Here is a 27821-nt window from a genome sequence, read left to right on the forward strand (position 1 = left end):
GTCACCCTATTCCCTATGTAATGTACCCATAGGGCTCTGGTCAAAAGTAGTGCACTGTGTAGAGAATATGATCGATTTGGGATGCAGTCTGCATCTTCATCAACGCTGTAAAAACAAAGAGTAGGAGCTCAGTGCCTCTTCCAGCCTCCCAACACTAAAACGCTGACTGATTCTGTGACTGCTCATTATCAGGGATCCATTTCACTCTTCCATTCAAATTTCGCCGCAGCCCGGAATTCTTTTTTTTCATTTGACTTGCTCTGCAAAAAAATACAAAAGAAAATGGAGGAAATTTGGCGTGCTTGCCCATTAGAGGATTGCAATCTCTGACACGAGGCTCAGCGGATGCCCCCTTCTCAGTATAAGCCCTTTAATTCACATACTGTAAGTGATTTAAAACCTCAGGCAGAAACGATTAAATCTTAGTGAAATTACATTAATGCTCGTCAGGATGACACCATGAGGCCGGCGTAATTACAGCAACTCCAGCCGCTGATAATGCCAATTGGCCGTGATTTCCAAAAAGAGAGTGAGAGATGAAAAAAATTAAAGATGAAAAACTTGGAGAGCATGTGGAGGCGTCGGGAAACTACAGAGAGATGAAGCCGACAGGTTGCAGTGAAGACGGATGAAACTCTCAGTTTCACAACAAAGTCATCTAGTTGATACTGCCAGCCAGCCAGAAAGCTACTTGCTTCATTAGGCAGTAGGCACCAGCTACTGTAGGATCATAAATAGAGCAGCTTTATCTTTGATGAATTATGTTCAAAAATCTGAGCTTTACGCCATCTTCTATTGCCCAATGTGTAAAGACAACACCTATTCAACCGTAAAGGCCATGGTTGTGATGAGAGAGCCATAGGACCAGGTTGTTGTGTGGAATACGGGTTGGACCACTCACCTAGACCTGCGGACCATTCTGTACGCGCTTGGCAGGGCGTGCTTGGTTTTAGGCCGGGAGCGAGAGCGCGACCTCGACCGTGACCTCTTCTTGCGTTTCTTCTTCTTCTTTTCTCTGTCGCCCTTCTCTCTGTCCCGGTTCTTCTCCGGTCGTCTGGAGGTGGAGGAGGATGAGGAGGAGGGTAGCAGGAGGGTGGAAGAGGAGGAGGGGGGCTCTTTGCTTTTGAAGGCGCTGACATCAGGTGGTCTTTGATCAGCTGGGTACACATGTGCTCTAGAAGCCAGAGGAGGGGGGGCTGAGACAACGGGGACCACTGGGACCTCTGGCAGCTGTGGCTAGGGTAGAGAGAAGGAGAGAGAAAGAGGGATTAGCAAAAGAAAGAAAGGGGCACGTCAATGACAAACATACATCTGCACCTTGGGGCATTTTCTAGTTTAACAGTCCAAGAAAAACCAAACGTATTGATTGATGCAAACCAATCAGAACTCTTCCCTCTGACAGAGGGGGCTGAGGAGAGAGAGAGAGAGAGAGGAGGGAAGGAGAGAGAGAGAGAGAGAGAGAGTGGAAGGTGAGACAGAGAGACAGAGAGAGAGGAGGATTCTCAATTGCCGCCTCCTGTATTTGCGCATCTGCCGATGGATCAATAGGAGCAGCCACAGGCTTAAGGTGATCTGGGAGACATTATCTAAATTCAGCCTGCGTCTCCAATCAATGTTGAGTGTGTATGTGTGTGCGTGTCTGTATGATTTTGTGTTTGCGTGTGAGCGTGTGCACTCGACCGACCCAGGTAAAAGGTTAAGTCATAGTTCTGGGGCCGTGCACTCCTAGCTCTGTCCTTGGGTCACGATAACTGCTCCCCGTGAGCTGGTTCTGGTTCTGGTTCTTCCCTCAGACTTACTCTGTTGTTAATTAAAAGATGCTGGTTACACAACACAATGCAGCCTGATAGCTAGCACCCTGCCCTGCCTGCCTGGCTTACAAAACATAATTGGCCCTTCTCCACTGTCAGCACCAAAGTGCCTCTAATTACTTCAGTATGTGTCTGTCTGGTTAAATTAGGTCTTCTGCCCGCCGCTGGATTCAACATCACAACTGGGCCTCAATCAATCAATGTAGCGTCACACGCCATCAAACCTCCACTTTGCCATCGTGAGGAGAGAGACACTGGGATGGTGTGTGCAATAATGGTGACTTTGGGTATGGAAGTGTTCATATGTGGAACAAGAAAGTGTGTGAGTGTGTGTGTGTTAGAGAGCGAGAGGAAGAAAAAGTGTGTGTGTGTCAGAGTTTGCCGCAGTATCTGCAGAGACTCAGCTCCGGCGACAGTGGGTCAAATGAGCTCTCAGGAGCCTCGACTTAACCAGGCCACAATGTCTTCTCTTAACAGCATATTTATAACCTACCCTGTCCCAATTAACAGTGAAACAGGACTACTTATTTTCCTCTCCTTCCTTCTTCCTTGCTTCCCTCACGTGGAGCGAGCGAGAGAGCCACGTTCCCCCCCCACCTGATCTAGACAGCTCAAGCACACGGCAGGGGTGGAGAGGAGAGAGGCAGAGGAGGAGAAGAGGAGAGAGGCAGAGAAGAGGAGAAGAGGAGAGAGATCTGCGTTATTGGCTTTGATAAAGTTTTCGGGTATCAGTATTTTGCGGTGTGATGAGGTAAGCTGCGGTGGCTCGAGGCAGATAATGAGGAGGATGGCTGGGGGAATATTTCAAGGAGGTTTTGGGTTAAAAATAAAATGTCATTTAGGCAGGCTTATACCCCAGGGCCATGGGGAGAGGAGAGTGTGTAGGCTGACCTCTGTGAAGCACACCTCCACACTGGAGAGACATGTAGTGTATGGGAGAAGGGGACACGGAAAGAGGAGGAAGATGGATAGAATGTGTTTGAGAGTGGGATAGTAGAAGAGAGAGATGGATGGAGAGGAAGAGGAACGCAGTCAATCATGAGCGAGAGGGGGTGTCAGAGGGACAGATATTGAGCAAAACATTTGAACGAGGGCGGACAAGAGAGAGCGAAATGGACAGAGGGCGAATGAGAAGGTCGATGAAAGAGAGAGGATGATGAGAGAGAGAGGAGAGATAGAGAGTGTAGCCAGAATCCACAACTCTCGGTGTGCAAACAAACTGCTCCAGGTCACCTTGCCTGTTGTCATACTGTAATTTGGGCCATGCCAATAACTCTGAAGCACCAAAAACGTTGCCTGCACTTTGCAACACATCCCACCCAGTGACGGCTCAAGCTTTGCCATCCACTCTTAACAGGCTTTAATTAGCTGGCTTTGACAGACTCAATATTTTTACAAGGAAACGGAACTACATCTGAAGATTGTGCTCTGGTCCTATAATCAATCAATCAATAATTCACACTTGTGGCCAACTCTGGGACGGCTTCCGTTACAACAGCAAGAAATCGGCTGAAGCAATAATTAGCTAGACGCTGTGTCTCTCCTGGTGTTTCAGAGTTGTGTGTTTGGAAGCGTCCCTGTGGAATGTGAGAGGAGGATAGTATGGATACACAACTCTATAGACACAAACTGTGACAGCCAGGGAAAACAAGGCAATCAAACCGCCGTCCACACACACACACACACACACACACACAGCGCTGTATCCGATGCTGTAGTAGACAGAGTGAGTTTACAAAGGATGGCCAAAAGAATCAAGGTGACTACAAAACTACAAATAAAGGTATGTTTATAACAGAATGAAAGCATACCCTAACACGCTTCAGCCCAGACTGAACACATAAGAAATGCTCGTTGAAAGTTTCAAAAAATGATAGTTTTGACTTTATTCCAGGTCCTGAGAGAGAGAGAGAGAGAGAGAGAGAGAGAGAGAGAGAGAGAGAGAGAGAGAGAGAGAGAGAGACAGAAAGAGAGACAGAAAGAGAGACAGAAAGAGAGACAGAAAGAGAGACAGAAAGAGAGACAGAAAGAGAGACAGAAAGAGAGAGAGACAGAAAGGGAGAGACACAGGCGTTGTGGGAGCATTTTAAGCCTGAATGGTAGGGGTGTAATGGTACATGTATTCATACCGAACAGTTCGGTAAGGGCACCTCGGTTTGGTCCTCACTGTGAACCCGAATGAATACATAAAAAAAAGATATGTACAAAATGAAAACAGAAGGTCTATAGGCTATGCATACGCTGTGTTGTAGGTCTGTGCCTCTTGACTAAATCTGAGCTGAAAAAACACTTCAGGCTATCCTGTTAAAACTAGAGCCTATGCACACGTTAATAAAAATTCTAATCTTAATTGGCACATTTCAAACTGTCCTTTTGTGAGGCGCAGCCAGGAACTTAGTCCTGTACGATGGCGAGTGGTGGAGTCGATAAACCCGGAGGATTCTCCATCATAGTATACATTTCCAGTTTGGGAACATTTTGGCTTCCCATTAGATTACGATGGAGATGGACAAAGACTTGTGGATAATAGACTATGCAGCTGCCAACACCTCAAATACGTTGGCACATTTACGCTGTCATCACCTCAGTATAACGGAGCAAGACGGAAACGCAAAGAAACAGGTAGGTAGGCTGTTTCTTTTATAGCCACGGATATGCGTCCATTTTCTGTGGTTGAGAATAGGGGTTTTCAGGCAGCACCTTGTGAAAGTGCTCAAGCCATGTAACAAACTTTCCTCTTGCGCCTATTTCAGCAAACAGGTAGTACCTGCACTAAATAAGCAAGCAAAAGCCAAAGTTTTCAATGAATTGGCAAATGCACCCTGTGTTGCGCTTACTTAACAGTGACACCTCAACACATTACCCCGGAGTGGGAGGTGAACGGTGCTAGAAACACGCCCTTTTCATGAGAATCACAAATGCGTATTTGGCACTGAAGGAGGCAGTATATTGGTGCGTTCGTAACCAAGACGGAAGTGGGAATTTACCACATCCGACTGGGAAAAATCAATTTCAACACCTCTCCAAGTGGTAATTATACTGAACAAAAATATAAACGCAAAATGTAAAGTGTTTGTCCCATGGTTCAAGAGCTGAAATAAAAGATCCCAGAAATGTTCCATACGCACAAAAAGCATATTGCGCACAAATTTGTTTACGTCCCTGTTAGTTAACATTTCTCCTTTGCCAAGATAATCCATACAGTTGACAGGTGTGGCATATCAAGAAGTTGATTAAACAGAACAATCATTACATACCTTGTGCTGGGGACAATAAAAGGCCACTCTTAAATGTGCAATTTTACACACAATGCCACTGAAGTCAAAGTTTTGAAGGAGCATGCAATTGGCATGCTGACTGCAGGAATGTCCACCAGAGCTGTTGCCAGATAATTTAATGTTCATTTCTCTACCATACCCCGCTTCCAACGTCGTTTTAGAGAATTTGGCAGTATGTCCAACCAGCCTCACAACCGCAGACCACGTGTAACCACGCCAGCCCAAGACCTCCACATCTGGCTTCGTTACCTGCGGGATCATCTGAGACCAGCCACCCGGACACCTGATGAAACTGTGGGTTTGCACAAATGAAGGATTCATTCAGAAACTGTCAGAAACCATCTCAGGGTAGGTCATATGCATGCTCTCGTCCTCACCAGGGTCTTGACCTGACTGCTGTTTGGCATCGTAACGGACTTCAGTGGGCAAACGCTCACATTTAATGACCAGTGGCATGCTGGAGAAGTGAAGCACGGGGGTGGCAGCATCATGTTGTGGGGGTGCTTTGCTGCAGGAGGGACTGGTGCACTTCACAAAATAGATGGCATCATGAGGCAGGAAAATTATGTGGATATATTGAAGCAAGATCTATAGACATCAGTCAGGGAGTTAAAGCTTGGTCGCAAATGGGTCTTCCAAATGGACAATGACCCCAAGCATACTTCCAAAGTTGTGGCAAAATGGCTTAAGGACAACAAAGTCAAGGTATTGGAGTGGCCATCAGAAAGCTCTGACCTCAATCCCATAGAAAATTTGTGGGCAGAACTGAAAAAGTGTGTGTGAGCAAGGAGGCCTAAAAACCTGACTCAGTTACACCAGCTCTGTCAGGAGGAATGGGCAAAATTCACCCAATTTATTGTGGGAAGCTTGTGGAAGGCTACCTGAAACGTTTGACCCAAGTTCAACAATTTAAAGGCAATGCTACCAAATACTAATAGAACATATGTAAACTTCTGACCCACTGGGAATCTGATGAAAGAAATAAAAGCTGAAATAAATCATTCTGTTTACTATTATTATGACATTTCACATTCTTAAAATAAAGTGGTGATCCTAACTGACCTAAAACAGGGAATTTTTACTAGGATTCAATGTCAGGAATTGTGAAAAACTGAGTTTAAAAGTATTTGGCTAAGATGTACGTAAACGTCCGACTTCAACTGTAGCATGATCCATGACTAGAATACAGTATATACATATTAAGTGAGTGAAACAGTATGTAAACATTAAAGTGACCAATGTGTTCTGAGTGTTCAGGATTTAGGTTAGCTTGTAATGCCTCAGAAAACAAAAACCCTGCTGTTGACCATAGTTTATGGGAATTGGGCACGAGACATCACCCCTGTCTAAGTGAATGTAGCTGAGACAGAGGGCTTGAATCAAGAGAAGAGGCCTGTGATTGTGCAGTGTTTGAGTCTGGTCTGGGGCTGCCAGAGCTGTAATCTGACTAGGAGACGTTAGATCAATTCCTCTCTCTTCTCTCTCAGCACCCCTTCACCACATGGCAAATTGATTGGGGTCTCCAGATGATGAGGGGATTTGCCAGCTCCTTAAAACCTGGCTGCGTTTTTAAACTCGCCCGGTCCATGCATATGGTCAGGTAATAGCCAGCTCTAGCTATCAGAGAGAGAGAGAGAGAGAGAGACCATATGAGAGAGAAAGGGAATGAGTGGATGGACAGAGAGAGAGAGAGACCATATGAGAGAGAAAGGGAATGAGTGGATGGACAGAGAGAGAGAGAGAGAGAGAGAGAGAGAGAGAGAGAGAGAGAGAGAGAGAGACCATATGAGAGAGAAAGGGAATGAGTGGATGGACAGAGAGAGAGAGAGAGAGAGAGAGAGAGAGAGAGAGAGAGAGAGAGAGACCATATGAGAGAGAAAGGGAATGAGTGGATGGACAGAGAGAGAGAGACAGAGAGAGACCACTCCCAACTGGCAGTAGAAAAAAACACACATCTGTAATGTAATCCATGAACTGTAATCTGAGTCAGTCAGTCATGCTACTCCATATGAACAGCAGTGTGATGACTATAGGACTTTATAGTATCTACTGTATGCCAATTAGGATTGCAAAGGGTAGGAAACTTTCTGGCAAATTTCTGGAATTTTGGGGGAAATTTTCCATGGGAAATTAAGCCCTGGAATTTGGGGAATTTTGCTTAAATTCATCAAAAAGTTAGCTTATAACAGTGAACCTTTTTTGAGGGATAACCTTAAGGCAATTCTAGGTTTTGTGGCATATTTTGGTTAAAAATCCCCAGTTCAATGGAATTGCAACAGTGCATTTTTCCATCACATGTACAGCTGATTCTCAAGATCTTGCACACTAATGAGATGCTATTGAGCCCACACTACTACACTGTCTGAGCCAAGGACTACATGCTTTCTGGTTTTGATTACAATACTGGGTGGGGTGAATATATTTTATATGACATACATTATTTTATGTTAACGAGTAAATATACTGCTCAAAAAAATAAAGGGAACACTTAAACAACACATCCTAGATCTGAATAAAAGAAATAATCTTATTAAATACTTTTTTCTTTACATAGTTGAATGCGCTGACAACAAAATCACACAAAAATAATCAATGGAAATCCAATTTATCAACCCATGGAGGTCTGGATTTGGAGTCACACTCAAAATTAAAGTGGAAAACCACACTACAGGCTGATCCAACTTTGATGTAATGTCCTTAAAACAAGTCAAAATGAGGCTCAGTAGTGTGTGTGGCCTCCACGTGCCTGTATGACCTCCCTACAACGCCTGGGCATGCTCCTGATGAGGTGGCGGATGGTCTCCTGAGGGATCTCCTCCCAGACCTGGACTAAAGCATCCGCCAACTCCTGGACAGTCTGTGGTGCAACGTGGCGTTGGTGGTTGGAGCGAGACATGATGTCCCAGATGTGCTCAATTGGATTCAGGTCTGGGGAACGGGCGGGCCAGTCCATAGCATCAATGCCTTCCTCTTGTAGGAACTGCTGACACACTCCAGCCACATGAGGTCTAGCATTGTCTTGCATTAGGAGGAACCCAGGGCCAACCGCACCAGCATATGGTCTCACAAGGGGTCTGAGGATCTCATCTCGGTACCTAATGGCAGTCAGGCTACCTCTGGCGAGCACATGGAGGGCTGTGCGGCCCCCCAAAGAAATGCCACCCCACACCATGACTGACCCACCGCCAAACCGGTCATGCTGGAGGATGTTGCAGGCAGCAGAACGTTCTCCACGGCGTCTCCAGACTCTGTCACGTCTGTCACGTGCTCAGTGTGAACCTGCTTTCATCTGTGAAGAGCACAGGGCGCCAGTGGCGAATTTGCCAATCTTGGTGTTCTCTGGCAAATGCCAAACATCCTGCACGGTGTTGGGCTGTAAGCACAACCCCCACCTGTGGATGTCGGGCCCTCATACCACCTTCATGGAGTCTGTTTCTGACCGTTTGAGCAGACACATGCACATTTGTGGCCTGCTGGAGGTCATTTTGCAGGGCTCTGGCAGTACTCCTCCTGCTCCTCCTTGCACAAAGGCGGAGGTAGCGGTCCTGCTGCTCTGTTGTTGCCCTCCTACGGCCTCCTCCACGTCTCCTGATGTACTGGCCTGTCTCCTGGTAGCGCCTCCATGCTCTGGACACTACGCTGACAGACACAGCAAACCTTCTTGCCACAGCTTGCATTGATGTTCCATCCTGGATGAGCTGCACTACCCGAGCCACTTGTGTGGGTTGTAGACTCCGTCTCATGCTACCACTAGAGTGAAAGCACCGCCAGCATTCAAAAGTGACCAAAACATCAGCCAGGAAGCATAGGAACTGAGAAGTGGTCTGTGGTCCCCACCTGCAGAACCACTCCTTTATTGGGGGTGTCTTGCTAATGCCTATAATTTCCACCTGTTGTCTATTCCATTTGCACAACAGCATGTGAAATTTATTGTCAATCAGTGTTGCTTCCTAAGTAGACAGTTTGATTTCACAGAAGTGTGATTGACTTGGAGTTACATTGTGTTGTTTAAGTGTTCCCTTTATTTTTTTGAGCAGTGTAGTAGCCTATATCAAAGTGTGTTTAAATAATTTCTAACTTGTTAACAATTTCTGGTAGTTAGTTTTTGCTACCATGTGGGTTTTAGCTTGCTTGAGCCTGCTAACTGAGGAGTGTTAATTCACCGGTTTACAAACGTTTAATTTTAAAACATTTATCTTACAAAGGAGTTGTTTAATCTAACTGCTTAACTATTTATCTGTATATTGAATTGTATTTTAGATTTTTTTTTTACAATGTTTTTTCTAATCTTTACATGAAAATGCTACGGGCACTAGCTGATGTGTGGAGACATTTCACTGCAGCTGATGTAGAAGGAAAATCTGTGTACATTTGCAAAAACTGTGCCAAATCATATGTGAAGAATGCAACAAAGATTTTTTTAAATCATCTGGCCAAGTGCCCTCAGCGCTCACAACAAGCAACCTCTGACAAAAGTCCCTCTACTTCTAATCGAGGTGAAAATGTTGAATCAGACACCTTATCGATAGCAACAGGTCATGGTCCTCCTGGAATCAGATGCTTTTTTGACTCAATGGAGGAACGTAGTTAGAGAAATGCTGATGAATGTCTTGCTCGAGATGTGTATGCAACTGGTTCACCTGTGATGCTCACAGGCAATGTATATTGGAAGAGATTTTGAATGTTCTCCGCCCAGCAACCACCCCACCAACCAGACATGATTTATCTACTCATTTGCTGGATGCAGAGTTCAACAGAGTTCAAGTGAAGGTCAAGCAAATCATAGAGAAAGCAGACTGTATTGCAATCATCTCTGATGGGTGGTCGAATGTTCGTGGGCAAGGAATAATTAACTACATCATCTCCACGCCTCAACCAGTATTCTACAAGAGCACAGACACAAGGGACAACAGACACACCGGTCTCTACATTGCAGATGAGCTGAAGGCAGTCATCAATGACCTTGGACCACAGAAGTTATTTGCACTGGTGACAGAAAATGCTGCGAACATGAAGGCTGCTTGGTCTAAAGTGAATGAGTGCTACCCTCACATCACACCCATTAACTTGTGCTGCTCATGCATTGAATCTTCTCCTCAAGGACAACATGACACTGAAAACAATGGATACAGTCTACAAGAGAGCCAAGTAAATGGTTAGGTATGTGAAGGGTCATCAAGTTATAGCAGCAATCTACCTCACCAAGCAAACTGAGAAGAATAAGAGCACCACACTGAAGCTGCCCAGCAACACCCATTGGGGTGGTGTTGTCATCATGTTTGACAGTCTCCTGGAGGGGGAGTCTCTACAAGAAATGCCCATATCACAATCTGCCAATATGGACAGCCCCATCAAGAGGATCCTCCTGGATGATGTACTTTGGGAGAGAGTGGTAAGCAGCCTGAAACTCCTGAAACCTGTAGCAGTAGCCATTGCACTGATTGAGGGAGACAATGCCATCCTGTCTGATGTTCAGACTCTGCTTGCAGATGTTAGAGAAGAAATCCATACTCCACTGCCCACTTCAGTGTTGCTCCAAGCAGAGGAAACTGCAGTTCTGAAATACATCAAAAAGCGTGAAGACTTCTGCCTGAAGCCCATACACGCCACAGTGTGCATTGGACCCCAAGTATGCTGGCAAGAGCATCCTGGCTGGTGCAGAGATCAACAAGGACTATGGTGTCATCACTACCGTGTCTCGCCACCTTGGCCTGGATGACACTACCAAGCAAGGGCTTTGGGATGGAGATGCAATATGGCAGTCATGCCAACATATCTCATCAGCCACCTGGTGGAAGGGATTTTGTGGATCTGACCCTGTTGCCTCCATTATCCTCCAAATCCCACCAACATCAGCCACCTCAGACTGCAACTGGTCCTTGTTTGGGAACACACACACCAAAGCACACAACAAACTGACCAATACAAGGGTTGAAAAATTGGTACCATCTGGGCAAATTTTAGGCTTTTTGAGCCTGACAACGAGCCATCCTCAACAAGGTTGGAAAGTGACAGTGAAGATTAGGCCTCACAGTCTGATGTTCAAGTGGTGGACATTGAGGAGGTCCAGGGAGAAGACATGGAAGCCTGAGATGTATGCTGAAAACATTTTTGGGAGATGCGATGGATCATTGGGGATCATTCAATATTCGATTTATTTTGTGGTTCAGTGAAATCATGCCATGTGAAGAGTCAACTCATTTAATTAATGTTTAATTTGTATCTAAATCGTTTTTTTATTTTATTTCCATTGGAAGAATTTAATCATTTGCAATTATGTCTACTTATGATAAGGTAAAAGGTTTATGTCTGCATAAGATATGGTACAGTGGTTGCTCCACTAAAAGTTTTGCGATTATGCTGCGGTACTTAGAGGTAATTTGTGGTTTAGTATGGTACCCTGTGTCACCAATTCATTGCTCCAGACCAGCGAAAGGGGGAGTTGGAGCACTGATTATGCTTTTGGGTCCTACTGTGGGTCCTACTGTGTCTCTAACTGACAATGAACAGGCTACATAAACCTAAATAGAAACTGATAATTGTGCACGACTTCAGTATTACTTACTAAAACTGTTGTTACACTAAGGTTTTTATTAGTTTATTTTGTTAGGATTATTTTGCTCTTACTGTCGTACTGTTGGCCACTCCCGACCGTTCACCTTGTACAGCGCCTCAGTGGTGCAATGGTCTAAGACACTGCATAGCAGTGTTGCTACAGATGTTGGTTCAATTCCCGGGCCGGCCTCAACTGGGAGACCCGTGAGATGACTCTAGGTTTTTGGTTTCTCTTCGTCTAAAAACAGAAAGAAATAATTCTAAATAACAAACTGGCTTTATTTACAAATTAGTAACAATGTCTCACCCCATGTTCAAGAATGGCCTTTATCTCGCTCATTTTACGTTATTTGAAAACAAAATCTCCAAAATATTGTTATTATTAATTTTGAATTATATAAAAGCCCCTTGGATATTCTCAGATATATTATTAACCCTGTTATTAGCAGGACAATATATAATGGGATTGCCTTGCAGTTTTCCTAAGTTAAGTATTACTATTATTAATATTATTATGTATCACATCCGACCGTGATTGGGAGTCCCATAGGGCGGCGCACAATTGGCCCAGCGTTTCTCTCCCTCTAAAAACAGAAATAAAATGTTTTGGCTTTTACAAATATTATTTTGGCCTTTATTCAGATTACAATCACTCACTTTAATTTTTTTGAAAACAGTCATATAGCAGCACCTACATAAAGCTGAGTGACTCACTCATTCATGGCTTTGGATCAAAATAAATAAGTACCAACATTCTTTCTGTTAGTGTTTAATAAAGAAATGTTTTGGTTATCCTGACCTGGACACCATGTAGAGTATTATAATAGGACTATTAGCAGGACAATATGGGCTATTAGCAGGACAATATACCTTTACCAACACCTCTCTATATTTTGATATTTGTGGATGGGCCTCCCCAGTGGCGCAGCTGTCTAAGTCACCGCATCGCAATTCAAAATGCGTTGCTACACATACCTGTGCCGGCCGCCACCGGGAGACCCATGTGTCAGCTTTTGGTTTTAATTTAGAATCATCCAATCCTCAATATGTAATTATTAGCTGAGAATCACGTCATATTTTTCAATATACTGTAGGCCTACCATAGGCGAAATGAGTCTCAATAGTGTTGAGTAATGTGCTGTTAAATGTGGTGTAGGTCTTATTTATTTAAAGAGCATATTGAAGTTGACACAATAGCCTACAACTATTTTAGCACCGTTTCGCGCTGCTCTGAGACAAGCATGGGGACTGGTCTTGATAAAGCAATGAGATTTTTATTTTGACTGAATCTCTGTTTGGGTATTGGTTAGACAAAAATTATGGTGTAGAAATTAATACTCAGTGTAACCTTAATTGAACTTCTTTGGGGTAGGGGGCAGTATTTTCACGTCCCGATGAAAAGCGTGCCCAGAGTAAACTGCCTGCTACTCAGGCCCAGAAGCTAGGATATGCATATTATTAATAGATTTGGATAGAAAACACTCCGAAGTTTCTAAAACTGTTTGAATGATGTCTGTGAGTATAACAGAACTCATATGGCAGGCAAAAACCTGAGAAAAATCCAACCAGGAAGTGGGAAATCTGAGGCTTGTAGTTTTTCAAGCAATTGCCTATCCAATATACAGTGTCTGTGGAGTCATATTGCACTTCCTAAGGCTTCCACTAGATGTCAACAGTCTTTAGAACATTGTTTCAGGCTTCTACTGTGAATGGGGAGAGAATAAGAGCTGTTTGTATCAGGTGTCTGGCAGTAGGCCATGAGCTCAGTCACGCGTGCTCCCACGCGCAGCAAGTTTTAAAACACTTGTAGCCCGATTAGCAGGACAATAGACTCTTTGTAGCCCAGTTACTGTAGGTGTGAACATCCCCCTACCTGCAATGTATTCGATACTTAAGTACTCTGAAGTGTTACGCAAAACAGCGGTACAGCATTTCATCAACATCTTCATGCTTTCATTAATAAAATTATGATATAAATACTCTCAAAATGCAGATGATTATTTAGTTATGGATCAATAATGAATTACCATGGGAATAAATATGACTGAATTACAGAAATATTGGAACAAAGATGTCTAATGTAGGTAAACAAATAGTTGATTACAGGAAAATACTCTTTCAAACACAAATGGTCACATTGTACAGCGCCATTATGGCTATTAGCAGGTAGCTGGACAATAGACTTGCTAGAAGGAGGCTAGAGGGAGAATTCTATCGTCAAATATATTTCTAAGTTAGGTTCTAAGTATTATTATTATGTACAGCTGAAGTCGGAAGTTTACATACACCTTAGCCAAATACATTCAAACTCAGTTTTTCACAATTCCTGACATTTAATCCTAGTAAAAGTTCCCTGTCTTAGGTCAGTTAGGACCACCACTTTATTTTAAGAATGTTTTAAAACAGAATAAGAGTAGAGAGAATAATAGTTGAGAGAATGATTTATGTCAGCTTTTATTTCTTTCATCACATTACCAGTGGGTCAGAAGTTTACATACACTCAATTAGTATACGGTAGCATTGCCTTTAAATTGTTTAACTTGGGTTAAACGTTTCAGGTAGCCTTCCAGAAGCTTCCCACAATAAGTTGGGTGAATTTTGGCCCATTCCTCCTGACAGAGCTGGTGTAACTGAGTCAGGTTTGTAGGTCTCTTTACTCACACATTCTTTTTAACTTCTGCCCACAAATTGTCTATAGGATTGAGGTCAGGGCTTTATGATGGCCACTCCAATACCTTGACTTTGTTGTCCTTAATCCATTTTGCCACAACTTTGGAAGTGTGCTTGGGGTCATTGTCCATTTGGAAGACCCATTTGCGACTAAGCTTTCACTTCCTGACTGATGTCTTGAGATGTTGCTTCAATATATCCACAGAATTTTCCTGCCTCATGATGCCATCTATTTTGTGAAGTGCACCAGTCCTTCCTGCAGCAAAGCACTCCCACAACATGATGCTGCCACCCCCGTGCTTCACGGTTGGGCTGGTGTTCTTCGGCTTGCAAGCTTCCCCTTTTTTCCTCCAAACATAACGATGGTCATTATGGCCAAACAGTTCTATTTTTGTTTCATCAGACCAGAGGACATTTCTCCAAAAAGTACGATCTTTGTCCCCATGTGCAGTTGCAAACCATTGTCTGGCTTTTTTTAATGGAGGTTTTGGAGCAGTAGCTTCTTCCTTGCTGAGCGGCCTTTCAGGTTATGTCGATATAGGACTCGTTTTACTGTGGATATAGATACTTTGTACCTGTTTCCTCCAGCATCTTCACAAGGTCCTTTGCTGTTGTTCTGGGATTGATTTGCAATTTTTACACCAAAGTACGCTCATCTCTAGGAGACAGAAAGCATCTCCTTCCTAAGCGGTATGACGGCTGTGTGGTCCCATGGTGTTTAAACGTGCGTACTATTGTTTGCACAGATGAACGTGGTACCTTCAGGTGTTTGGAAATTGCTCCCAAGGATGAACCAGACTTGTGGAGGTCTACAATTTTTTTTCTGAGGTCTTCGCTGATTTCTTTTGATTTTCCCATGATGTCAAGCAAAGAGGCACTGAGTTTGAAGGTAGGCCTTGCAATACATCCACAGGTACACCTCCAATTGACTCAAATTATGTCAATTAGCCTATCAGAAGCTTCTAAAGCCATTTCTGGAATTTTCCAAGCTCTTTAAAGGCACAGTCAACTTAGTGTATGTAAACTTCTCACCCACTGGAATTGTGATACAGTGAATTATAAGTGAAATAATCTGTCTGTAAACAATTGTTGGAAAAATGACTTGTGTCATGCACAAAGTAGATGTCATAACCGACTTGCCAAAACTATAGTTTGTTAACAAGAAATGTGTGGAGTGGTTGAAAAACGAGTTTTAATGACTCCAACCTAAGCGTATGTAAACTTCCGACTTCAACTGTATCACATCCGACTGTGATTGGGTGTCCCCCATAGGGCGGCGCACAATTGACCCCACGTTTCTCTCTCTCTAAAAACAGAAATAAATGTTTTGGCCTTTACAAATATTATTTTGGCCTTTATTCAGATTACAGCTTTTTTTTTTGAAAACGAAATAACCGATTAATCGGTCGACCTCTAGTCTCAATCTCACGTCCCCTCCCTCCATACAGGGCTGTCTTAATGGGTTACAGACCTCAAATGGCACAAGCATTGATTCTTTATCTGCTGGAGCAATCACAGAAGCCATAATCAAAATTTAGCTTGAAATCCAATTAGAAAGAGAAACAGGCGGGCTGGTAAGCTTTCACAATTTCCCCTAAAACTTTAATGTGCAATTACGTGTAAGTTATATAGCCAAGCGGGGAAATCATTAACCCTTTAATTTGGGCAAATGAGATCCATTTTGCAGAACAAAGCCACCAGATTGGGTGCTTTTGTCCACCTGACAGGCTCTCTTAAAAAAAGCACCCTTTATCCCTGGAATGCCTGGCAAGTGGGGGACTATGGGCCAGGCCAGGCAAATATTAAAATATCAATATAAAACATCCAATGATCCCCTTCATACCGCTCCACACAGAGCCCGAGTACACACAGATACACACATGCCAACAGAGAGCTGCTGTAGCCAGGAGAGAGAGCGAGAGAAGGCGAGACAGAAGGAAAGAGACAGAAGGAGAGTAAGTGAGCACGTGAGAGGAATAAAGGGTGAGTAGCATAGCGGTGTCTGCGGTTCACCTCTCCACCCTGGTTTTGTCTCTAATCACGTCAATTAGCCCTGCCGGGCTCTGGCTGGCCCTTTAAGAAGCTGAGGTACCTGCTGGAGAGAGACAGGGCTCCCAGGAGAGAAACCCTTCCTTTGAACAGAGCATGTCAGCATAGAGACAAAGAGCCCAATCAATTAGAAAGCTACCCCTCACAGCAGCTCACATCACAGCAGCTCTTGACAGAAGTGACTAGGGCTGCTGGGCAAGGAGGGAGAGAGGCAGAGAGAAAGGGAGAGAGAGGGAGAAAGACGCACGCACACACACACTTACGAACACAGGCAGGTACACATCTGCGTACACACGCTTCTACCGAAACATCGTCACATAAGTAGACACACACAGTATTTACCGTAAGTGTGTGTGTGTGTTCGAATTAGAATGTATCAAACTCAATCAATCAATTACGAGATTAGATTGAAAGGCATCAATATTCATGAACCTGTTGCTTGGAATTGATTCTATAAATAAATCAATACAAGCAAAGGGTAGGAGAGTGGGAGATGTGGCCGTCCGCTGAACGATTTATGACTCAATTCATCAGAGAGCACAGAGAGCACTGTGGCCAGCTGGCTAGGACGCACACGCACACACTCCTTAATTAGACGGAGTACATTCAAGGTGAAAAGTAGGACCAGAAAATATGACTTTGATCAGCACACATGGTCTGTTTGCGAAATCGGAATTCATTTGAGTAAACAGACTGACTAAAAGCCTGATCTGTCACAATTTGGGATTCAAATTGGATAAAATGTAGCCTAAACAAATATACATGTTCAGTAAATACCAGAGCATTTGGGGGAGATGCCCTCTGTGTCGGGCAGCTTCAGCACCAGGACATCTGAGTAAATAGCTAACGAGGCTTGCAAGGTGCCTCCCCCCAGCCTCAAACGCTAATAACACCACAATATGGATGTCTGGGCCCTCCCTCCCTCCCATGGAAAATCATCCCTGTGTGAGAGTACTGTTTTGCCGAGGTCACACTCAGTGTTCTACCAAGAGAACTAATCCCTGTTCAATTTATTCCATTTAGCCCTCTTAAATTCCGGCCTTGAATTTATTTTTAAACTAAATAAAGTGAGCAGAGGCAGGGCTTTTGATTGAAAGCTCCAAACAGTCTCTGATAGCCTCATTTCCTGCGCACTATCGATCCCTCACTTACTTGCAACTTTCCCTCTAATTTTGTTACGCAGAGAAGAAAACAAGAGAGAGAACAAAAAAATAAATAAAACACAGAAAATAGACCTGTGTCATTTCTCTCTTGATTTCTGTTTTTTTTCTCCATCTGCTGCTTCCTGGTTTCTTTCTACACGCTTTCATTCGTGCTCTACTCAATCATAAAATCTAATTCTCACAGCAGAGTACAATAAAACACTCAGATGAAGAGGAGCCCTAAGTGTTCGGTCAGGTGTCTCTGGCTAATGCTGTCCAGGAACTTCTTAGTTTCCTGATTAGAAACTAGGAGTCTTGGACATCTGGATCTGGCGTTTCTCGTTTGGCCGAGGTGCTGGCAGGATGGTAGGCGGACGGGTGGAGAATAGAGGGTTTAGGTACTGGTGTCTAAAGGTATGCTTAAAAAAAAAAGTAATCTGTTCAATCCGTGCTAAACTTGCAGCAGGATCTGGTCTTTAACAGAGTATTACGTTACGGACAGGGACATCCATCCACAGAGGAGGAGGAGGAGAGAAGGGGGGACATAAGCTGGGTTATCTAAGAACAGAGCATGTTCTCTGGGACAGGGGCAGGAGAGACAGTCTGGCATCCCACTTACGCCACTCAACAGGGAGCAGAAGTTGACATGACACATTTTTATTCATTATAAGATTCACTGTAGCTTTGCTAATGTTTTAGGATCACTTGTCTCATTTGACAGATAATCAATAATATACTAGAAAGTCTGAACTTAACTCTGCTTTTAACATATCTTAATATGATGGTAAACTACCATCATGCCAACGGGCTACAGAGCGGAAAGGACGACTTCTTGGAACCAGAGAGATGCTTTGAGTGAACTTCAAAACAGTAAAAAGGATAGATGAGGAATAATAAGTGAAAGACGTGATTGGGTCATTGAAGAGAGTATGGTAAGGAGCACAGAAAGCCCAGTTGGGCACATACACTACATATACAAAAGTATGTGGACACCCCTTCAAAATTAGTGGATTTGGATATTTCAGCCACATAAAATCGAGCACCCAGCCATGCAATCTCCATAGACAAACATTGGCAGTAGAATGGCCTTACTGAAGAGCTCCGTGACTTTCAACTTGGCTCCGTCATAGGATGCAACCTTTAAAACAAGGCAGTTTGTAAAATCTCTGCCCTGCTAGAGCTGCCCTGGTCAACTGTAAGTGCCGTTATTGTGAAGTGGAAACGTCTAGGAGCAACAACGGCTCAGCCGCAAAGTGGTAGCCCACACAAGCTCCCACAACAGGACCGGTGAGTGCTGAAGAGTGTAGCGCATAATAATCGTCTGTCCTCGAGTTCCAAACTGCCCTTGGAAGCAACGTCAGCACAATAACTGTTCGTCGGGAGCTTCATGAAATGGGTTTCCATGTCCGAGCAGCTGCACACAAGCCTAAGATCACCATTCGCAATGCCAAGCGTTGGCTGGAGTGGTGTAAAGCTCGCCGCCATTGGACACTGGACCAGCGGAAACATGTTCTCTGGAGTGATGAATCCTGCATCACTATCTGGTAGTCCAACAGACGAATCTGGGTTTGGCGAATACCAGGAGAACGCTACCTGTTCCAATGCATAGTGCCAACTGTAAAGTTTGGTGGAGGAGGAATTATGGTCTGGGACTGTTTTTCATGGTTCGGGCTAGGCCCCTTAATTCCAGTGAAGGGAAATCTTAACGCTACAGCATACAATGACATTCTAGACGATTCTGTGCTTCCAACTTTGTGACAACAGTTTGGGGAAGGCCCTTTCCTGTTTCAGTCCATACAGAAATGGTTTGTCGAGATCGGTGTGGAAGAACTTGACTGGCCTGCACAGAGCCCTGACCTCAACCCAATCGAACACTTTTGGAATGAATTGAAACACCGACTGCGAGCCAGGCCTAACCGCCTAACATCAGTGCCCGACCTCACTAATGCTCTTGTGACTGAATGGAAGCAAATCCCCACAGCAATGTTCCAACATCTAGTGGAAAGCCTTCCCAGAAGAATGGAGGCTGTTAAAGCAGCAGAGGGGGAACCAAATACAATTTAATGCCCATGGTTTTGGAATGAGATGTGTCCACATACTTTTGGTCATGTAGTGTATATGGGTCAAGGATGAACCAAAGACAGTGGTTCAGTAAAATTATCTTTAAAAACAGATTAAACAGCAGCTCATTGGGGAGAAAGTGCAGCATGAGGCCTCAATGAGCCTAGCTAGCTTCTCTAGGCTACTCCAGTCAAGACGGGCACTGTTATATGGGATTATAAATAACGTGCCTGCTACAAGTTAGCTAGTCTAGGCTATAGCAGAGTTGCCTTAGCGTGTCACTTTTCCTCCGTCTGCTCTCTCCCATCTCATACGTTACAAACTGGCCCATCCGCAGCTGTAGCAAAAGAGCGCCAGTCTCTAAACCCCGCGCAGCAGTGCTCAGGTTAAAACTGTACATTTGGAGGAAAAAAACACATGTATTTAGAATATACAGCTATCAGACAAAAATTAATGATACTATTCGAATAGTGAGATTATTTAAAAACCGCATCCTTACCTCTTCCTCTTCCTAAAAATATGACTCACATGTTTCTCTTTCACCTCCTCTCTTTATTTGTCCTCTATTATTATCCCTGGCAGCCCCTTGCTAAAGCCAGTCAGTATTTCGCTGTGTGCCGATAGTGCTCCTTCTGCCGAGCCCTACCAACAGTTGACTCTCCGTGCTGCGGCTTCATAATGGAACACTAAACCAGCTTCACCGCCACAACACACAACATGCACGAGACACAATACACACTAGCTAAAATACACACATACAGTCGAAGTGGGAAGTTTACATACACTTAGGTTGGAGTCATTAAAACTCGTTTTTCAACCACTCAACAAATTTCTTGTTAACAAACTGTAGTTTTGGCAAAAATTCCAGTGGGTCAGAAGTTTACATACACTAAGTTAACTGTGCCTTTAAACAGCTTGGAAAATTCCAGAAAATTATGTCATAGCTTTAGAAGCTTCTGATAGGCTAATTGACATCATTTGAGTCAATTGGAGGTGTACCTGTGGATGTATTTCAAGGCCTACCTTCAAACGCAGTGCCTCTTTGCTTGACATCGTGGGAAAATCAAAAATCAGCCAAGACCCCAGAAAAAAAATGTGTAGACCTCCACAAGTCTGGTTCATCATTGGGAGCAATTTCCAAACGCCTGAAGGTACCACGTTCATCTGTACAATCAATAGTACGCAAGTATAAACACCATGGGACCACGCAGCCGTCATACCGCTCAGGAAGGAGACGTGTTCTGTCTGCTAGTGATGAACGTACTTTGGTGCGAAAAGTGCAAATCAATCCCAGAACAAAAGACCCTGGGAAGATGCTGGAGGAAACAGGTACAAAAGTATCTATATCCACAGTAAAACGAGTCCTATATCGACATAACCTGAAAGGCCGCTCAGCAAGGAAGAAGCCACTGCTCCAAAACAGCCATAAAAAAGCCAGACTACGGTTTGCAACTGCACATGGGGACAAAGATCGTACTTTTTGGAGAAATGTCCTCTGGTCTGATGAAACAAAAATAAAACAGTTTGGTCATAATGACCATCATTATGTTTGGAGGAAAAAGGGGGAGGCTTGCAAGCCAAAGAACACCATCCCAACCGTGAAGCACGGGGGTGGCAGCATCATGTTGTGGGGGTGCTTTGCTGCAGGAGGGACTGGTGCACTTCACAAAATAGATGGCATCATGAGAAGGAAAATTCTGTGGATATATTGAAGCAAAATCTCAAGACATCAGTCAGGAAGTTAAAGCTAGGTCGTAAATGGGTCTTCCAAATGGACAATGACCCCAAGCATACTTCCAAAGTTGTGGCAAAATGGCTTAAGGACAACAAAGTCAAGGCATTGGAGTGGCCACCCCAAAGCCCTGACCTCAATCCTATAGAAAATTTGTGGGCAGAACTAATAAAGCGTGTGCGAGCAAGGAGGACTACAAACCTGACTCAGTTACACCAGCTCTGTCAGGAGGAATGGGCCAAAATTCACCCAACTTATTGTGGGAAGCTTGTGGAAGGCTACCCAAAACGTTTGACCCAAGTTAAACAATTTAAAAGCAATGCTACCAAATACTAATTGAGTGCATGTAAACTTCTGACCCACTGGGAAAATAAAACATGAAATAAATCACTCTACTATTATTCTGACATTTCACATTCTTAAAATAAAGTGGTGATCCTAACTGACCTAAGAGAGGGAATTTTTACAAGGATTAAATGTCAGGAATTGTGAAAAACAGTTTAAATGTATTTGGCTAAGGTGTATGTAAACTTCCGACTTCAACTCTACATACTTGACTAGACGATAACACAGTTAGCAGCAACCCGTCACAAAGGAGTGACTGGCACTAAGGACATCTCTGTGAAACATCAACGATCACCATTTGTACCACTGGCGAGGAGAAAGTGTTGTTAGTGCCATTAAAGTGTTCTCGAACAGCTACTATAAGAGATGTGGTGTTTCGTCATTCACTGAGCTACTGATGCAAAGTCTATGACGTCGTTACAGCAAAGGAAAACAATACTTGTACTTCTAGTGGAGTCACAGTACAGTAAGCTCAGATCACTTTACCTCACATGGACAAAGCATCCAGCGGTTTCAAGCTATTACAGAGACACCTGATTAAGCTCAACCGCAGTTCAACAAACTCCTGTAGCCTGAACACAACTCATCAATACTACCTAGACCTTCTGTCCTGTCAAGACTGAAGAGGTCCTTCAACACCCCCATCACAGCTGGCCAGAGTGACAGAGAAGACACGGCCATGACAGGACTCCCGGCGCCACCTGGCTGAACAGGTGACTGTTAGCGTCGCCAAGCAAGGATATTTTTATATATATTATATAAAGGGAACCTGAGTTTACAAATAACAAAAAAATATATATATTCATTTTATTTATTTAATTAACTAAGTTATGCAACACCCAATTCCACTGTGTGAATAAAGTAATTACCCCCTTACACTAAATAACTGGTTGTGCCACCTTTAGCTGCAATGACTGCAACCAAATGCTTCCTGTAGTTATTGATCAATCTCTCACATCGCTGTGGAGGAATTTTGGCCCACTCTTCCATGCAGAACTGCTTTAACTTAGCGACATTTGTGGATTTTCAAGCATGAACTACTTGTTTCAAGTCCTGGTTTTCGGCAGGCATAACGGGACTCATCTTGTCCAAAAAGTAGACTCAAGTTTGCGAAAACGTACCTGGAAGCACCTGGATGATCACCAATACTCTTGGAAGAATGTTCTATAGACAGATGAGTCAAAAGTGTAACTTTTTTAACGACATGGGTCCCTTTATGCCTGAAAAGAACCAAACACTGCATTCCAGAGTAAGAACCTTATACCAACGGTCAAGCATGGTGGTGGTAGTGTGATGGTTTGGGGATGCTTTGCTGCCTCAGGACCTAGACGACTTGCCTTAATTGAAAGAACCATGAATTCAGCTCTGTATCAGAGAATTCTACAGGGGAATGTCAGGCCATCTGTCTGTGAGCTGAAGCTGATAAGCCTGGTATGGCAATTGCTCGGCCTCCGACAGCAAGGCACTACAGAGGGTAGTGCTTACGGCCCAGTACATCACTGGGGCCAAGCTTCCTGCCATCCAGGACCTCTATACCAGGCGGTGTCAGAGGAAGACCCTAAAAATTGTCAAAGATTCCAGCCACCCATTCCAGTCATAGACTGTTCTCTCTGCTACTGCACGGCAAGCATTTTTACAAGCGGTACCGGAGCGCCAAGTCTAGGTCCAAAAGGGCTCTTAACAGCTTCTACCCCCAAGCCATAAGACTCCTGAACAGCTAATCAAATGGCTACCCAGACTATTTGCATTGACCCCCCCCCCCCCTTTACACTGCTGCTATTCTCCCTTTAACTCTACCTACATGTACATATTACCTCAATTACCTCTACTAACCTGTGTCCCTGCACATTGACTCTGTAACGGTACCCCCTGTATATAGCCTCGCTACTGTTATTTTACTGCTGCTCTTTAATTATTTGTTATTTTTTACTTAACACTTGTCTTAAAACGGCATTGTTGGTTGGTTAGGGGCTTGTAAGTAAGCATTTCACAGTAAGGTTGTATTCGGCACATGTGACAGTTAAGAATTAATTCGGAAAACGGTAACTCGTTAAATAAACTTTTTCCGTGGTGCCCCAAGATTGCTGATGAGTTAATTATTACATGAGTAATGTAATAGTAATAATTAAACTTAGTTAATCAATTTGATTAAACAATCATCATCACATTAATGTAAGCCAAGACACGACAGGGGTCAATTACTTTTTCCCCACAGTGGCATTTTGTTTATGAAATAAATGTAAAAGTATGTGATTGTTGTGTTATTTGTTCACTCAGGTACCCTTTATCTAATATTAGGTTTTGGTTGAAGATCTGATACCATTCGGTATCAAAAATTGAGAAAATCAGAAAAGGGGCAAATACTTTTTCATGGCACTGTAGCTCTACTGAGGTAGAGTTAACTTCCACTTCTTCACCCTTTTTTGTGAGAATCCTTTGAGCTTCTCAGTCTCGCGGTCACTCTCACTGCAAGATGGACTCACAAACACGCCATGAGTCACTGTAAGCTCACTGTGAACAAAGTGCCCGCAGCGCACAGTGGAGTCTGTCTGAACAGCAAAGGCACATCTCTCCCTCCACACCGTAAACACACACACAGAGATATCTGCAACATAAAACACAGAAAGGGCAAGGGCGAGAAGAGAGGCAAGCGGAGCCCTAAGAATAAGTTGGAAAAACTTGGAAAGTTCAACGCTTTGGCAAAAACACAGGACAAAACAAAAAGTATCTTTAACCTCCCCATTGTACCACTGGAGTTACGACTCACAGATGTGTCAAAGTGTTCAGTCAGGGAGGTGCGCTGGTCACAAAAGTAGTAGCAGGTTAAAATCCCAGCAGGGGATTGGCTGCTTGAGAACACTCCTCCTGAGAAGAGTTTTAAAAGGTACATCTCCACTGTAAAAGCAGCCAGTAAAAGTATACAGGTACACAGGTATGAACACATCCCAGTCTGCATAAATCACATCTTCTCTGCCAGTCAACCCTGATAGGCCGCTTTGATGGGAAAAATAAATTAGGGTTTTATTTGTCGCAGCGGAACAACGACAAGATGCCAACAGCAACGTCGGCTCCCGGTTTTGTTGCTGTGGCAATAAACTTGGAGACAGGCACCATAAATCAGTGGCGGTGAGTCCCTCGGACAAATAGGGGGGTCGTGAGTTGTGGCGGTGGGTCTCTGGGCATCTTTCACTGCTGCCGTTACGGTGGGCCAGGCCGCTCACCTCCAGGTTGGGCCGAGAGGAGGAGAGAGAGAGGACAAACTAAAGATGGAAATAAACATAAGCATTTATTTTATCACTGATATGTTTCATAACACTGGAGCTGCTTTAGACATGGAGAGGAGGGGGGAACCTGGCAGCAATGGAGTGGAATGCCTAAAGGGAGAGCGAGGGATCTAAAGCTAGATTCATATTGAAAATGCAATATAGCTCACGGATGCGGACAGAGCTATCTACTTATGAAAACGAGGGCTCTAAAAGTACATATTTCCCCAAACGCTTGTGTAAATCTATTTTCTTAAGACTGGGAGGAAACCGACAGCCACAGGAGTTCACACAGATGATTGAAAAATAACTGAGAAACTTCTCTTCTGTTAGGTGGGTAAAATAGGCATCTTCCCTCGGAGAAATCATCAATAGAAAGGTCTACCTCCAGGCCTACACGCAGGCGTTCAACGGCTGGGAAAATGACATTAATCCCCCAGATTTCAACCCACTGCCCTTGCTAATACGGACAGAGTGCAGGTATCCACCCGTTGAGACAAGGAGTTGGGTGTGTGATACAAACACTGTGATTGCGACGACTCGTTTACATTTTCCATGTATTTGCCGTTACTCTGTGTACTCACAATCGCGCGCGCACACACACACCCCCCCCCCTTCCCCCTATGGTTCTCACGGACACCGACTGGGTGTAGGAGTTTTCAAACTCTGAGGAACAGCAGGATAAATCTGATAGCCACTCTGCCAGTGTCCATCATTAAAGCCCAGACTGCAGACAAGCAGCAGCAACAGCGGAGTATTCCCAACACAGCACAGGCACTCATCGATCCACAACAACTTACTCAGACGTAGCAGGGCACAAGTCTGGGCTTAATCTCTCAAACTTACCCCAGTGTGTGTCTGTTTTCAGTCTGTGTGAATATATTACTGATGACAGTATCTGTGCATGTTCATTTCCCTGCTTGGTTGCTCCGGACACGATCGATGTGGTGTCTTGGAAAGTGTGTGAGTGACATTACTGTCAGCTGTGTCAATTAGACTCTGCTCCTACCTTAGGTTGATTAAGAGACTCCATTAGGAACAGGACATCTATTCCTGGCTCATCGCAACTGGGATTTTCACTACCACAGTGTGTGCGTGTATGCCTCCATACCTCAGGCATGGCGGTGGTCTTGTCGGGACGTCTGGTCTCAGGCTCTCCAGTAAGGGGGTTACGTAGGGTCTGGAGGAACAGCGCTGCCTTTCTCTTCCTCTCCGCCTGAAGCTGCTTCTCCTTGGACTCCTTTGAGGCCTGGGCCAGCTTCTCCCTGGCGGCTGCAGCCAGACGGTCCTCTAGCTTCTGCTTGGCTAGATGGAGAGGGTCAGAGGTCAGGTACAGCATACAGACAGAATCGTTTCTGCAGCATACAAACAGAATCGTTTCCGCATGGCTACAGGAGGAAGGGAGGGAAGTGAGAGAGATAAAGAGAGAGCAAATGAACACCAGAATTTTTCAGCATGTTTTTACAAAAAGATCCCACCCCCTCTAAACACCCAGTGCGCCCTCGACCTTCTGTCTGAGGACCAACACACAGGCACGACCTAAGAGCACAGCAGGAAAGGGTGGCCACAGCACTCAAGGGAGTGATTGAAAAAGCTTATTCTACTTCCCCCAGCGGACAAGTGGTTTTCACCTTGCTACCACGAAAATACTTCCACCCTGCTACCATACAGAAGGTAAAAGCAAGTATTTCCCTTGACTGTGCCTCAAAACCAAATGTTTACCTTGCCCACCACTCCACTTTGGACAGCTTTTACGAACAGGTCCACCAATCGCCCTCAACCGCAGCCCCAACACCTCACGCAGAAGCAACAGATCAAAGAACACTCTCCCAGACCTGCGGGACCACCCCCCACACATAGATGACCCACGACGAGAGGACCTACATCCAAGACCACAGCACCACCAGCCACATCCACACCCCCACCCCAACCAATAAACATCCCCCAAGTCAACCATGCCCACACCCCATTTAGGCCCCCTCAGATCAGACCTACGCCCCTCCTGCCCACCCCATGCCCCCCCATTCTCGCAAAAAGAGGGCCTCAACATGAAAGTCACACACACGCCCAGGCCGTGAGCAGACAAACAGGCCCAACCCCCACTCTTACACTAGCCCAAGCTAATGGCATGTACCAGATGCTCAGCAAGCTCTGCTCACACTTACTGGTCTGAGGCCAAACCACACGGCTAACAACATTGGACACTTTATGGAACACGAAGCCTTCACTGCCTCATCCTGGAATATCCAAGGCCTGAGGTAATCGGCCTTTGGCCTAAAGAGCTGGAACCTGGACTTCACCAAATAAATAAAAAATACAGACATTGTCATCCTACAAGAAACATGGTATAGAGGAGACGGACCCACTGGTTGCCCTCTAGGTTACAGAGAGCTGGTAGTCCCATCCACCAAACTACCAGGTGAGAAACAGGGAAGGGACATAGGGGGTATGCTAATTTGGTATAAAGCAGACCTAACACACTCTATTAAATTAATCAAAACAGGAACTTTTTACATTAGGCTAGAAATTCAAAAAGGAAATTATCTCAACAGAGAAAAATGTCATCCCGTGTGCTACATTTATCCCCCCACCAGAATCCCCATACATTAATGAAGCTTCTCCATCCTAGAGGGGGAAATCCATAATTTCCAGGCCCAGGGACATGTACTAGTCTGTGGCGACCTAAATGCCAGAACTGGACAAGAACCTGACACCCTCAGCACAGAGGGACAAACACCTACCTGGAGGTGACAGCATTCCCTCCCCCATATGCCCCCCTATGCACAACTACGACAACCAACAAAAACGGGTCACAACTCCTGCAGCTCTGTTGCACACTGGGTATGTACATTGTCAATGGTAGGCCTTGAGGGGACTTCTATGGTAGGTACACTTATAGGTCATCTCTTGGCAGT

General features: G+C 44.4%; 1 protein-coding gene across 2 annotated transcripts in view; it reads right to left on the reverse strand.

The window, feature by feature from the left end:
* LOC106563159 (splicing factor, suppressor of white-apricot homolog) overlaps positions 1–27821 on the reverse strand; it is a 142265-nt gene that overhangs the window by 14068 nt on the left and 100376 nt on the right. For both annotated transcript variants that reach the window (XM_014128427.2, XM_014128426.2), the window contains exons 13-14: positions 26018–26211; positions 902–1236 (exon numbers count right to left, since the gene is read on the reverse strand). In XM_014128427.2, the coding sequence (XP_013983902.2) occupies positions 902–1236; positions 26018–26211 (529 nt within the window). The remainder of the gene's footprint in view (positions 1–901; positions 1237–26017; positions 26212–27821) is intronic.

The sequence above is a fragment of the Salmo salar genome, chromosome ssa11 (genome assembly GCF_905237065.1).
Source record: "Salmo salar chromosome ssa11, Ssal_v3.1, whole genome shotgun sequence".
In the NCBI taxonomy this organism is placed as follows: domain Eukaryota; kingdom Metazoa; phylum Chordata; class Actinopteri; order Salmoniformes; family Salmonidae; genus Salmo; species Salmo salar.